At 41.6% G+C, this 15,641-nt stretch overlaps 1 protein-coding gene across 1 annotated transcript in view; it reads right to left on the bottom strand.

Annotated features, from left to right (window-relative positions):
• Nucleotides 1-13,121: 13,121 nt before the first annotated feature.
• The window catches only part of pacrg (PARK2 co-regulated), a 145,216-nt gene continuing 142,696 nt past the window's right edge, over nt 13,122-15,641 (bottom strand). Inside the window, exon 5 of the mRNA XM_014012572.1 lies at nt 13,122-13,350. Within this exon, the coding sequence (XP_013868026.1) occupies nt 13,199-13,350 (152 nt within the window). The 3' untranslated portion in view covers nt 13,122-13,198. The remainder of the gene's footprint in view (nt 13,351-15,641) is intronic.

Raw genomic sequence — 15,641 nt, 5'->3', positions numbered from 1 at the left:
CCCCCCCCCATCTCAGACTTAGTCATTCAGCCTGTCAAACAGGTCACTAACTCGACAGGAATTGTGAGGCAGTGTGCATTTTAGTTTACACAAACTAAACAACCATGTCCTCTAAGCGCTCACTGGGATCATTCAGATCAGGGAGTTTGAATCTGAAAAGCAAATTCATTTATTTTTGGCCCCTGAACACACCTCTCTTCATTCAGTGTTTTCAAATGTCCGTTAATAACCTGATGCCATTTAAAACGGCTTTACTCACCCTGAAAATAAGGGCATCCACGTCTATCTTGTATAATGTTGTTTTATTGGTGTTGTCGCCTCGGTAATAACCCTCCATTAAAAGGTCAGAGGTTGTGAAGTAGTGCTGAAGGCCTCTCTCCAGAATGAGTTGTTCCACCTTAAGTCAAAGGTCTCAGCACGGCTGAATGTTCAATAAACTGATCAAACAGCATTATTAGCCTCATGTAATGATGTGTTTGGACAAGTTTAATTGAAGTGACATTATGCCATCACATAATTTACTCCAGAAGCAAAAATTATCCAGGTCAGTAACTTCATGTCAAAGCAGGAGGAAAACCAGTTGCCTRCAAAACTAGTGGAACACATTTCTGCAAGAATCGATTCAATAAATCTGTTCATTTGGAAAAAAAAAAAAAAACAAATGAACTTGCTTCTATTTGTTGTAACTTCCCCTCATCACAATTTAAATTCAAAGTGTCTAAAGTTTGACTTCCYATACAGTGTCAGTACGGATTTAAGCTAAATTTGAGCATAAAAGGGACTCATTTACACCACTTCCAATTACAGACGACATCTGAAATGAGTCCTGTCGTCCAAATGGTCCGCAGTATCACCGCTCCATCTTAAAGCTGGGCTGATAAAACATCCCTTCAAGTAAAACTCTGATAAGTGATTTCAGTGGATAAGGCTCAGCAGATAGGCAGAGGGAATGAGAAACCCAGTTTAACATGGGACTTGGAGATAACTGAATTGTTCACGGCGTTGACTTTATGTTTTATTTTCTTCCCCTCTTTTCTCTTTGACTGGAAGCGATGGAAAAGTCACACAGTCCTCTCGCATCAAACAGAAARTGGCATTTATTTTGAGCTTTGAAAAAGGGTTTAGTTCTTATCAGGGCGAGCGAGCYTGCGCGGTGATTTGCACCTTGCTTAGCACGCTCTCTTCTGAGTTGGGTCACATGTAGTTTCTGCGTACGTGTGTTGTGTTAGGATTTGTGATGAAGAAAAAAGTTAGTGAAAGAACAATGTGGCAAAGCAGAGTGTGTGTGTGTGATTTCTCCTTGTCTTCCGACAGCCGCAGAGTAAACAGAAACAATATTAATCCCTCCCTTTTGCTCCCCCTGCCCTTGTGTTTTCGTCATTTTTAATAACACGGTTTCCATTCAACAATTAATCCAATTAACAAGGATTCAGATAATTAATGAACAGGCGTTCAGCCTCTTTTGAGGAGAGAGGTTGTTAGCGTTGTCACAACGAGCTCAGAGAGCGCCCTGAGTTTCCAGCTCAGAGTGTGCTGACAGAGACAATGGGGCCCCTCGGTAGGGGCCCCGTGGCTTGTCACGGCTTGCCTCGGGGGCCGCAAGACGTGAGCGGGAGCGGCCGACTCTGTCGAGGCAGGGCTGTCTCAACGCCTGTGGCTCTGAAGCAGGCGAACAGAGACCCACGGGCTGTCTGATAACACACACACACACACACACACACACACACACACACACACACACACACACACACACACACACACACACACACACACACACACACACACACACACACACAAACAAGAACATCTTTCCTGCTTTCTTCCGACTTGCTCGTTGTGGGACTGTGGGGGGAGAAAAAGTGCAGTTGAATTTGGGTCATTTACATTTTTAGGAAGATGCRGCTGCAGCGCAACAGAAACAAATATCATCCTGAAAACTAAAATAATAATAATAATAACACAATATAAACCTATTATTCATTTTAACTTGGATCACAAATATGTCTTAAATAAATGTACAATTCCTGCACGTGTTCATCCCTTGTTGCTCTATACGTGTGTTCATATTGAACCTATTCGTTTGTGACTAAGGATTAATATWTGCAATTGTAAAAAGTAAGAATAAAACTATAATTTAAAGGCCTATTTCATCACGGAATGCATTTCCTACCCCAGCTTTCARGAGTTTTAATTAAGATAATTTTATATTGAGGAATGTGGCCATGTTTGTGCTGTTTAGGTTCTTTTTAGGCAGCCATCTTGAATCAAGCTGACTCCAAAAGTTAATCATTTGTAGCTATTTGGGTTTCCAGAGGCAGACCGAACCTTGAAGTGCCTGTGACATGAACAACTTTCAAGTACAAAAAGTTAAAACATCTTTAAGAATTTTGGCATAAAACACGTGACTTTACCCATCTTGTCACATAACTGGCACATTGTTCTTTGAATATGGCTCAGCCAAAGTGAAACAGGAAGTGACATGAAAGGGGAACTCCCTGGTCTTTTTTTATTCAAACCATATTATTTGAACACTGACTTCTTCATCTCTCTGACAYTGACTCAAAACAATCTAAAGAAACATTATTTTCTCTAAAGTCTGGGTTGTTAGCTATTGTAGCAACGCTCTGTTTAAATTCAGACATTCCCCTTTGACATCACTTCCTGTTTGTTCACGTGTGAATGTCTCAACAACTGTTCATCTCACTGTTTTCTTTTTTGCAATATATTATCAATGTTATGTTTCCGTTCATGCATTCATATTTATTATTTAAAAAATTTGACATCACAAGCAGTTAAAAAATCATCTCATTCAAGACCTCAAACTGCTTTTTAAACACTTGTTTTAAAACGTAGAAAGAGAGTTTGTAAAATCTGATAGGAGCTTAGATGACCTTTCTGAAATCATATATTTTGATGGCGGTGAGTCGTAAAGATTCTGTTAGCAAAACATGACCAGACATGACGGTTCACACAAATCTGAGCCACCGAAAATCTGTCTGCGGCTCCGAAAAACATATCAGCCACCTGTCAGAGTTATTAATCAACTCTTAATTGCTTGGTTCAGACTTCACTTTACTTCTCGTTATTTGAAAAGTACAGCAACACCAACCGTATTTATGACTAAAGCTGTTTTAGGCCTGTGAGCTGCCGATAAAATATATGGACTGGAAATGTCTGATTACAAAGCTGAGACTCAGCGGTTATGTGTTTGTGAAAAGAAAAAAGCATCTCACACTTTTGCTGTACCATCAGAACAAACATACGTTACATCCCTGTGGCTGRGACACAAAAACACAACAGAATTATACTCAGAAATCGTCTTTTTTTGGTGAATAACATAAAAATCTTGGGTTAAATTATGTACCTAGCTGCATATTGATAAACCTTGTAAATACTGTTTTCTCAACAAAAACAGAAAATGCTGCGGCACCGTACTCCTGTATTTGCTTATTTTTGCTTGCAATTTTTTCCTGAAAAAGAAAAAAAATGTTTAAACAGTATAAATTAATTGATTTTTATTTTTTTACAAACGTTTTCAATAACAGTAAAGAGGCAATCCTGGAAGTAAGTTCACCAAAATTAAAGAGCATGTTTCAATTTTTTTTTTCTATCTTTAATCCAACTAAACATCAGAGAAACGTGACTATAATTCACACAGGTTTTACCAGCAGCTGGACTTTCACTGAGCACAGAAATCTCTCCTGATTCAATCCAACATTGTAACATTTCAGCTTCTCCGTGTTTCCAACGACCCTCTCCTCTCCTCAGATACACCGTTCTCTCTTCTGTTAAAGGTCACCTGATGGTCCAGTAGTTCGCCAATTTGGCGATGGAAATACCTTTTGGCCTGCATGTCGTCATCCAGAGAAGAGAGGGATGGCAGGGAGGACTTATGATAGAAAGCTGGGATGTACGGCAAGCAAATTGTGTATTTATGTACAATCAGTGATATCAAGTGTCATTTTCGCCCACTAGTTCACAACTACATATGGTCACACACGTTCACCAACAACTCAAGTTTGTGTTTGGTAGATTGTTTCTTTCTTGTAAAAATGCTTCTTGGCAACAAGTCTTATCCTGTTAGAAAGCCTGCTAATTCCTCTTTTAAATGTTGCCACATGTGTAAGGAACATGCATTTGTGGGATGAGCAGTGGAGCTGAGTGGGTTTGCCTCATGATAAATTCGCCAAATCTTCCCTMCCAAACAGCTTATTTTGCTGTTGTTTTTCACACTTGTTTGGAGCTTCTGGTACCAGCAGCTGCCGGTCAGGGGCCCAGTAAAAGATTAATTGCTGAGAAGAATTGTTACAACAAAAGATTAATCTACCAAACACAAATTACCCTACTTTTTGTGCAAAGTTTAGTTTTTCTTGTTGGGTCACACAAGTTAAAAAGTACGCAGAACCTGTATTGATTAGTTACCATGTAAGAGTTTTTAATGATAACTGGTAACTTTTACAAAGTGTTAAGTTTGGTCCAGTGGTAGTGTGTGAGAAAACAAGAGCGTTAGGACTTTTGGACAATTAGTGCAGAAAAACGACCGACTAGTATGATTTATTTATTTATTTATTTATCCAGGCATGTCCCGTTGAGATCGCAGATCTTTTTTTCAAGGGAGGCCTGGAGGCAACCTATTGTACACGTTTTTTGGGGGTAGGGGAAACCAGAGTACCCGGAGAAAACCCACGCAAGCACGGGYAGAACATACAAACTCCACACAGAAAGACCCCAGGTCCAAACCGGGCATTGAGCCCAGGACCGCCATGCTGTGAGGCGTCGGTGCTAACCAGTGAGACGTCATGCTGTCAACAGTCCTGCTTGTTACTAAAAAGTGTAACCAGTAAGTGTTTGTTGAACTTGTTCGCAAAAATGATGAACCAATGTGACCAAATGTGCAACTAGGGTAGTGTAGTTGTGAACTAGTAAGTAAAAAATGACTCCTGAGATCAGGGATATTGGATAAATTCCCAACTGGCTTGCTGTTGAGATGGGAAAACCTCACTATTTGTCAAGTCACAAAATAAATAAATAAATAAATCACACTTCAAGAGACAATTAAGAAGGTTGAGGATAAATAAGTTCCACCATTAACTCAGTACTTTCTAGTGTCGGTACGGTTCCAAGCTACTTCCATTAGGCCAGATTCATGGAACCGGCCCTTTTTTAATACCTACTTCGTTGTGGTTCCAAGTGGTCCCAGTTGACACCAAAATGTGACGTCAGAACACCGTTCCTCACTGATTGGCTAGTGGGTGGAGTCACTGGTTGCGTCTGAGCTGCCTTTACAACAACAACTCAAGGAGCCATTTTTTTTCAATTGTAGCAGTGACATTAGTTGTGTTTCCATCCAATTTGAATTTGAATTTTTAGCACATTTTTAAAATTTCCGAACTTATTCGGCACATGTGTTTCCACCTCTCATTTTGCGCATTAACTTTTTTTTTGAAAAACCAAAAATCCACCTCCACCAACCGTTTAAAACACACCCACTGGAACCGGACTGGAACGTCAATGGAAAAGCACCCGAACTGACCCGTTCCCATTCCTACACTGACCGTATCGACACTACACTAAGTGGCACTAGTGGAAAAGAGTAAGTAACTAAAAGAAGTCCAGTCGTTGCCACATCTGTCCCTGCACATAGTGAACAGTGTGGCTCCTTCCTGCTCGTGCTGAGGATGCCTGTGTTTTGTTCACTTGGTCGTCGCACCAGTCAACCTGCAGGGAACGGAGAGAAATGAGCCTTTATGATAAGACCTGAGGAGAGGAAGAGGAGGCGAAGAAGTAGTGAAGGCAAAAGAGAAACCTCTCCTAAATTAGCTAATTTGGCCAACTGTAACAATCTTTAAGGGGAACTGAATGAAGCAGAAGCTTTAGACGATGGTCTGTACGTGGAAAGGTGGATCTGTGTTGCACACGCTCGCTCGCTCGCCTCCCCGAGTGTGTGTGGAGTCTGCCAGGCAGACGTGAGGAAGACCAATCATTCCCTCGGGGGGCATTTATTTCTGTTGCTCAGCACAATCCCCTCGTTGCCGGTTCTAACAATKTGCCTTCTGAGACCGTAACACCAAAATAAAAGAGACAGGAGTAGAAGAAGAAGAGGCAGGGGACATAATGAAAGGAGGAAGTGAGTGATAAAGAGGGAGATGGATGAATCTTGGGCTGTAAACTGGTTCCAGCTAAAAAAAAACCTGCAGCAACGCAAGTCGCCGTGATCAAGTGTGACCTGCGCGGATGACTGATTCGATTTCCAARGCGGCGAGACGTCACGCACAAAGCAGGACATTTACATTCAGCTTGTTTGTTCAGATAAGGGACGGCGGCGATGTAGTAAAGTGACAGTTGTCGGCTCGGTCCTCTTGTTTTCTGCCGGCGAGGAGAGAAAAACAAGGCGAGCGGGTAGTTCCCTCCTTGGTCTCGTGTTSGGCGGCCGGCTGGTCCTCAATCTTGGGGTCTGGGTGGAAGCAGACAGGCTTTTCCCATCAGGTGACACAGCATCCCACCTCCCTTCATCCATCCACCTCCAAGTGGCTCACACAGCCTTTCCTTCTCTTCATTCCTCTCCGTGCTGAATTCATTTTTACAGTTCGGGTCTGTCTCCAAGCTCAGGTGCAACTAATCTCCCTGTCTTTATCTTTATTCAGCACCATTCAGYAGCACACCAAAAACACCGTTCTGCTGTTTTTATTTCCCTTCTGTAATTGTCATCTCCTCTTTTCAGCAGTCTTGGCCTTTTCTCTGCTTTCCACGGTCTGTTTTTCTCTCTCTCTCTCTCTCTTCCCTTCTCATCAACAGAGCGTTATCAGCGTGTGTGTAGCTTTTGTTGCACAGCTCGCTGAGATACGGAAGRCTTTGTTGGCCTGCCGTTACAGTGATGTGGTGAGACGGAGACACACAAGGACAAACTTGAGCTCCGTGAAGCCGGCTTTAAGAGGAAAAGAAATCACAGTTCATTCCAGCGGCATTTGAAAGCTGGGGGAAAAAAACATTGCTGTTTTTTATCTTTTCACTGTTGATTTTTGATTTTTTTTTTTTTTTTGTGACTGTATGAATTCTGTGCATCGGTGCGGTGAAACGCTGTACATTTGTTCCTCTGAGGGAGTTATCGCCGGCTGCGGGGCAGCAGCAGCTGTCGTGGGAGGAGGAGCTAGCACGGCTAATAATAAATCTTGGAGCTTGGCCCACAGGTCCCACACCCTCCAGGGTTGACCATCGGGGTCCAGTTGCAACAGAGAGGGACAGTTGGGGCCAGGTCCTGGATTAGAGGTTCCTGTTGCACCCACGAAGGGAATGCTTCACTCACTTGTTAATGCTGTGGAGGCCTGTAGAAAACATGCAGGACGGTCATGAAAAACGTGGTCTTCCAGACTGTTACACAGACGAACATCCAATAAAGCTGAATAAACAAGTTCTTAAAAAGTCATAATTACAGCAACTAATAACGACAAACTCCTCACCGCCTCTCATTAACAAAAGGCAGTCAAGCACAAAAATATGTAACAAGACGAGATCTATGTTTGATTATTAATGTCTCCTCAACTCCACATGCTCTCCGGCATCTCCTTTTCATAAGAAACGGAACGAAAACAAAAACAAAATCCGCTCGACAGAAACCATTAATGTGGCTTTCTCTGTGACAGATAATATCTGCTGTTGGGAAGTAGGGCAGGATGTTACAGCCTGTGCTCTATGACCGCAGGAAACACACAGAACAGCTCGCAATTTATTTCCTCCTGGACGCCGGGGCACCTGCAGTCACAAGATGATCAATTGCTCATTATGACTGCGGTGGGGGAAAGGTCAGAATATTATGATTAGGAGTGTTTCAGGTCTGTTCTGAGTTTGTTGGAGGGGCTCCTGGTTTTGTGTCTGAGAACGAAACGAGGTGAGGGAGAAGTTCAAGTATAGGTCAACACTTGGGTCTAAGATTAGGAAGAGTTAAAACCTTTTTTTTTAATTTGTTTACAATCACATTTCTTTCAGAAACAGTTCAAATAGACACAATTTAGCTCAGGGATGGGCAACTTAAATGATGGAAAGGGCCACAATTTTTTGTCGACACTACCAGATAGCGCTGTATCTGTGTTCACGTGTATGCTTATTACACCAACACACAGTGCAGCAACTTAACATATTTCATGCTCAAATGTGTGTAAAAGAGTAGCACTCATGAATACAAAACGTTTGAAGCAAACAAAAAAATTAACACTTACTTTAGCGAGCTGAAACGCAGACTCCTGTGTGGTTGTGGTTCTGGTAAAAAGTCGCTGTTGTTTTTGTTCTTGTAACCCTTCTTCATATTATCAGTGTGCAGTGCCAATGCAATGCACACTATTGTGATTTGTTTCCCATCCAAGTCATCTCAACTTTGCCATGCTTCTCCTCCTGCATACTTTGTCCTAGAGCTGCCATTGTAATTTATATCTGTAAAGCTCCTGTGCCAAAAGATGGCTATGCCTTTTGGTGCCTGTAAAACTTATAGTTTATGAAATATTAATGTTTAATGAAATATAATGGCAGTCAATGGAGCCTTGTATTGGTCCAATACTGCCCCATGCTGTACTCAACTTGGTACTGCACCATAGTTTAATATTTCAACTCAGTAGTTCAGTGTTTACAGTACTAATATGATTGTATTTTGGTGTTTTACTATAATATTGTCTTAATACTGCTCTATTGTTGTAATATTATGCAGTTTGGTGTCAATAATTGTATTGGCAATGTGGCCTCTTTCTGCACACATACAAACCAACCCCTGCCACCACCTTCTGCCACAACTCCATTGGTCTAATGGTCTATGTCATGGACTTACATGTGGGAGATCAGGGTTCAGAACCCGGCTAATGCAACTTAAAGAAAAAATCTCTTCAAACTTCATATTGTCACACAATTACCTTAATTCTAAACACCTGCTGATGTGACAGGCACAAGCTGGAATAGAAAACACATTTGAACTTGGTCAAAGTTCATTCTGCAAGTCCAATGCTGCAGGCAAAYCCATGCTGCAATGACATGCTACGTGGCAATGCACACTTGTTTTTACATCGTAAAAACCCATGTCTAGTTAGTATTTAGCTTTGTGCAACGTGCTGTCATGGCAACTTGTATTAAAATTCGTTATGGCTAAAAACATTGCCTTGAATTTCTGTGAATAGTCTACCTACAGTATATCTGCGTTTCCATTGCAAATGTGCGCAAGACTTTGTCGATGTTCATGCGTGAATAGATTTTTTTCTCGCGATTAGTCATTACAAACATGGCGGCAACGGATGTAAACATGCATATTACTACCACGACGCTAGCGCTCATCATCAGCCATCAGAGAAGACGTCGGCATCTTATTGAGGCTTTTGGGCGACAAGCCCCTTATACTTGGGAGCGGCTACGTATGCTGCATTTTTGGGAAATTGTAGTCAGTTATTTTGCTAATTTCTTTTACTACTTCTGTGATTTTACTACTACTTCTACTTCCTGTTGTCTTCTTCTTCTTTGTCTTTTTCGCCAGTAGAAACAATCGGTTGTTGATCCCGTGATGCGAAAAAAGTGTTTCCATTGCAGTTTTGCGAAATACACCAATTTCGATACGGCTGACCCACCTTATCCTAGCCTAGCACAAAACCATTATGTCGAGTTTTTTCGAAATTAACGTGTTTCCATTGAGCAAACTTATTTTTGAAATTCTAATTTACGCATTTTCGTGGTCAATGGAAATGCAGCTATTGAGTGCTTTCTAAGTAAAAATAAATAAATAAATGGGGGGCGGGGTAATTGACAGATCAGATCGAACTTGAGCCGCTAATTGCCCATCCCTGATTAAACATCTGTTAGACATTTGTTGCCCTAACTATGAGGGCTGTGAACAACTCTCGCCTGCTACCACATCAAATTTTAAGCAAATATCTGTAGAAATGTCTGAGTTGTAGCTGTTTTTGTGTTGGCTAATGATAATTAGCTTTGGGAGGTGTTAAAGCTGAAGCCTGATATTCAATGTTCTCCATGTTTGTGTTTTCGGTCCTGTTTTCTGTCTCTAAGCACCCCTTCCACTGCTCGCCCGTGGCTCAGTAAAATTGGACAGGTGAAGCGGGACAGCGGGATGTCATTGATACAGTTCGACAGAACCGCAGGCTACTCGGAGTTCGATCTGCTCATTAACCGAGAACAGGGGTGAAATCGCGCAACCGCCCCCACCACCCCGTAAAAGGTGCTCCACCACATGCGCTCCGGTTTTGTTTGTTTTGCAAGGCAGGAGCACTTAAGTGAGGTGAAATGTGGCGTTTTGTCGTGAAGGCGAGAGAAGCCGCTCTTCACTCCGTTCTGGCCTCGCTCCGCACAGATCAAGCAGCAGGCGGGGAGCGCCTCGTCTGTGTCGAACTCCAGCGTTCCTCTCAGGATGTGCTGAGGCTGAAATATGAGCGTTATGAACCTGTCCTCTGCTGGAGAACAGATTCCTCCGGCAGGCCTGTAAAGTTGCCTTTGCTGGAGACATGAATTARGGCAGCAGACAGTGCAAGTGTCCTTGTGAATTTCAGAAGTCAATTACAGTGTTTCTCCTCTGGACTGCAGGGTCGTATATGTAAATGTGTCAGCGTGTGGGGAATGTAGCTGCCGAATCCTCAGCTGTGTCTGTGGGAAAGAAAGAAAAAAGTTTAGATTTGAATGCATTAGAGGATGGAGCAGCTTCAGTGAGCACAGTGTGAGAACACAAAGTTACTTACTGAGTTACTGAACAAAGAATATACCTTTGTTGTCTSTGTTGCATAAACACTGACAAATAAGCCATATGCACATGGTGGGGTTTGTGAGTTCAAAGCATGTTAACCAAACACACATACATGTGTGTGTGCGTGTGTGTGTTTGTGTGTGCATTTGTCTGGAGGAATGCTGTCAGCCGTCATTCCCGAGTGTCTTCCCCTGTGTGTTTAGACAGCCTCTGCCTCCAGTTGGCTTTCTGACAGAATGGGTACAGTATTACAACACAAAAACAACACCACAGTAGCTGCATCAATGCAGTGTTTTTTTTTCTTTTTGTTATTTCTGTCGCTTATACATGAAAACCAAAAAAGGGAAAATCATTGCACCAAAAAGAGACTGGTGTTCAGATGCTTACTGTTTTTTAACACTYGGAATGCTGAGGGGTCGTTCTGACCCATTTTGCATTTTCGACTCGTAAGTTTCGTGAATTAAATTTATCCYTTTTACACTTTGTGGCTTTTGACAAAAGGATTTTTGATTTATTTCTTTTTAAAACCATAGTCCCATCTGGAATGCATATCACTTGCTTCCTTTTATGCCACAGTTATAAACAAAGATTGACGCATGCTGAGAAATGATGGCGTTAAAAGTTGGTCAAACCTTGAAAACAATCTCATGAGATCTCATGAAGCGTTAGCACCGGAATCTAAGCAACTACATCCAATTTTAGCTCAGTATTTTTTCAAATTAACCAGAATAAAGCCATTTTTGTGTTGGCTYAACTTGATTAGCTGTGACKGCCATCTTGAATTAAGTCAGTCTTAAATCTAGTTTCATTTAAATCTGTTCAGTGGTTCAAGAGAAATTTGACTAAACTGACAGTTAAATAAAGGCGTGCACARATAAAAACAATGTAACAAGCTGAACTGCTTCAGACTATCAGAAGCAGGAAGATCTGATAAACAGAATAAACAGAATAAACCTGGTTGAAAAGGCTTTATTGACTGTGTAAGAAAASAATTCTTAAGAAAGAAAGACACTTTTTGATTATCATCGTTTCCTTCTAAAGAACTTGTTCAGCTATTTGACAGACAAAACTACACTGATTTTATTTAAAAGAATAGACTGTACCAGGCAGGAACATGAACAAGTGCAAAAGAATGATGACATACCAAGTTCTGGAATCATWCCAGAGCATGAGCTCACAGCTGTGGACTGAGAAAAAAAAAACATGCTGCTGACTGAGCGTGGAGGAATCTGAAGAGAATGAGGTCAGTGATCAATACTGGGCCACAACAGGACTGACAAAATTCRGGAGAACCATTACATTAGTGGCCATAAAATGGCCTGTTGTGGTTGTTAGTCCTGGACATCACTGTGAGGAACGTTGGAACTTGATGCTTACATTGTCTGCTGCAGTATTAATGCAGCAACTACCGATACATGTAATCCGAAAACTTATTGTCTAAATACACACCACAGCAAAAAACTGGAGTGTTAAAATTTCAGTTGAACTTTTTGGAGCTTAATTTAACTCCCAAAGTGTTATTTTAACACTTTGAGTTAATTGGCATCCAATGTTGAGGTTAATTTTATCAGTATTGTCTCAACTCTTGAAAGTTAAATAAGCTCCGCCCACTGTTAAGTGTTGAATAACACGTAAAAGTGATGAAAAAAGTGTTCTGAAAAGCCCCGCCCTCTTTCACCACATGTCAGATCGTCCGGAATTATAGGGATGCTGGGTTTGAACACCAGGAGGTGTTTAATTCAGCAGTGGGTGTCGCATTAACAATACAATAGACGTACAGTGTATAGAAACTTTGTTGGTGTTGAAATTAGCAATATGGGTGTTAAATTAACACAGCCAGAACTGTTAAAATATTTCTCTATATGTAGCTGTAAACTAATGAAAAAAATAGAAGCGTACTGTAACAGGTTTTGATTTTTAAAGCACTTTAAAGCATTAAGTGACAAAGTGTGGAGTGTCAGAGGAAATAATCAACATCATTTTCAGAAAACTTTAAATTATTGTATTGTGTATTTTCCAGGCACAGTTCCATTCGATACCACAATCAAGTTACCTTCATTTGTCAAAGAAACATTGTTTATATCAAAAATGAATTTGGCTTTGCTTTATAAACTCTTTAGGAACCTCCTACTGTTTTCGACACAACTTCAGCATGTCATCCAAACAATGCTTCGGGGGAGGGGTGCTCTGTGGGGCAGGAGCTCAGCTGCAGACTGAGCTCCAGGGAGGAGCTTTGTACAAATAGGTGGAGCTTTGTACCAGCAGGTGTTTAGGCAGCTCCACATGTCCACCACAGGAGATTCATGGATTTATCAAACATGCATGAATGAGTCAATTTTGCAGAATACGCCCTTAAATGTTTCAATAATATAATTAATTAATAAAGAAGAAAACATTACAGTAATATTTTATATGTTGCTTTATTTTATTGAGAGAAGGCAGAATGAAATGGAGCCAAGTCTGATAATGAACCCTCCATCAGTTTATCATGCAGGACTGATAGGTGGGGATCATATATTTGATGTTTATAAAGGCGTTTGGACCTCCGTAGTATTCAAACATCTCCAGCGTCTCATTGATCAGGGCCCCGATGTTCTCTCTTGTCCGCTGGCTGTTGTCAATCACGTCGCCTGAGAAACAAGACAAGACACAGAGACAGGCAGAGTGAGGAAAACAAAGCAAAAAGAAAACAATAAACTCGGCACAGTCTGGGTCATCTCAGCCTGCGAGGTTGATATCAGGGCTCAGGAAGCACCACCTGCGGCCACGCCGCACTGATTCGCTGCAGACTGAGTCGGCAGACGCCATCCCTCCGTCTGACTTGAAACCCAGCGGATGGACTGAATCTAATTTACTCCTCTGCTGTGGCCTGTTGGGACTGAACGGCAGAAGAGTTTTTAACTGTTCAGCTGAAAGTTTAATGAGGCGGCCTGTGGAGCGGAGAGCGGCGTGGAGGACGTTGTGAGTTAGTGACGGCTCTGCTGTTGCACTACACTGCACCGGTGCACACAAGGCATGGGCAGTGACCTGGAGTCGCACTTCACAGGTACGAATACATACACACATACATACGCATGTTATGTATGCTTCTATGTGTGTGTGGCTGATGCAGAATGAAAAAAAAACCTGAAGGAACTAATCAGCTGCATGTCTCAGTTCTCACTTTATCAATGTYAGCAAGTACAATCAATCGTTTTATCAATCATTACAACATTATACTCATCATGATTGCAACAAGAAAGCTGCAGAAACTTCATTCACCCAGGACACACAAACACACGGGCGTGTTTGTTCTTCTATCCTCATGAGGACTTTGCATTGACTTCCATTCATTGATTGGTCATTTCTATAGTCTAACCTCACAGGTCAAACTCAAATCGAATCAAATCAAATTTATTTGTCACATACACAGTAATACACAGTACGACTTGCAGTGACATGCTTTTTGTGACAGATCTGCACACACAGGGGCTAAGTAGGTAAGTTAAAGTGTAAATGTAAACAAAACAACACAATAATTGAAATGCAGAACGTGCAAAATCCTACAATAACATAAACACACTGGTATATACTGTGCAAAATAAAGTATATATCATGCAATATATAACTTCCTTTTCTCATAGGTACATACTTGACCCTAACCTAACCTAAACTCAATTCACATCATAGTCCTAAAACAAATCCCTAACCCAGCAATGATATTTACCCCAATAGGGACCAATTTTTTTGCCCCATAAGGAACAGTGGGTCCTCACCAGGCACAGGTGTGTCAGACGAAAATGGTCAAAAGTCATCCCCACCAGTTAGCAAAAACAGGTACCCACACACACACAGCTGGGTACAGCTATCTATATGGGACATTCCAATGACTTCCATTAACTTCTACAGCCTAACCCTGACCATTTATCCTAAAACTAACCTCAGGTACCTACCTGACCCTAAAACTAACCTAAACTCAGTTCACACCGTGGTCCTAAACCTAACCCCCATCCCATCAATGACATTTCCCCAAATGGGTACTAGGCTTAGGTCCCCACCATATGTACCAGTTGGTCCTCACAAGTAGGGGTGTAGTCTAAAAATGGCCCTGATATGGTAGGAAATATGTCTTGGTCACAGATGCACCAGCAAGACGTGCACCAACAATTTGTCCTCTTTTGAACTCTGGTATGTCACCCATAATGTTGTGTTCATTGCAAAATTTTGAGGAGAACTGTGCTTTTACCCTACTAATTGATCCTTCACACTCTGTTCTTACTGGTACAATGTGCAATTTATGAAGATTACCCACCAGGCTGGTCCAATTTAGCCATGAAACCTCCCACACTAAAATGACAMGTGTTTCAGTTTCATTGTTCAACCACTGTATGTTTGTTTTTCTATCCTTATGTGAACTTTGCATTGACTACCATTTATTTACCAGACATTTCTACAGCCTAACCCTGACCCCTCACCCTAACCTCACAGGTACATACCTGACCCTAAATCTAGCCTAAACTCAATTCACACCTTGGTCCTTAACCAGACCCCTGACCCACCAACAAACGCACACTCACAAGCAATCTTGTTTGTCCTGCAGTCAGTGTAATGGCTTCCATTGACTTCCATTCGTTTCTATAGCCTAACCCTAAAATTAATTCAAACCTTAGCCCTGAACCTATGCCCTGACCCACAAATGGGGTGGTCCCTTGTAAAGACCATGCAAAATGTCCTCATGAGGATAGTAGACTATCAAAAATATGTTCTCACAAAGACAGACACACAGGAACACAAACACACACAGCTACACAGTGAAACAACAGAAGTCTAGCACGCTGGGGGAACTTGTTATCAAAAACACATTCCTGAGGTGTTCAGCTTCCACCCCTTCTTACTTTCCTCCCTTCTACCAGCTCACACACACACACACACACACACACAC

Source organism: Austrofundulus limnaeus, unplaced genomic scaffold (assembly GCF_001266775.1).
Source record: "Austrofundulus limnaeus strain Quisiro unplaced genomic scaffold, Austrofundulus_limnaeus-1.0 Scaffold93, whole genome shotgun sequence".
NCBI classification, from domain to species: domain Eukaryota; kingdom Metazoa; phylum Chordata; class Actinopteri; order Cyprinodontiformes; family Rivulidae; genus Austrofundulus; species Austrofundulus limnaeus.
This window is presented reverse-complemented; position numbering and strand designations above follow the sequence as displayed.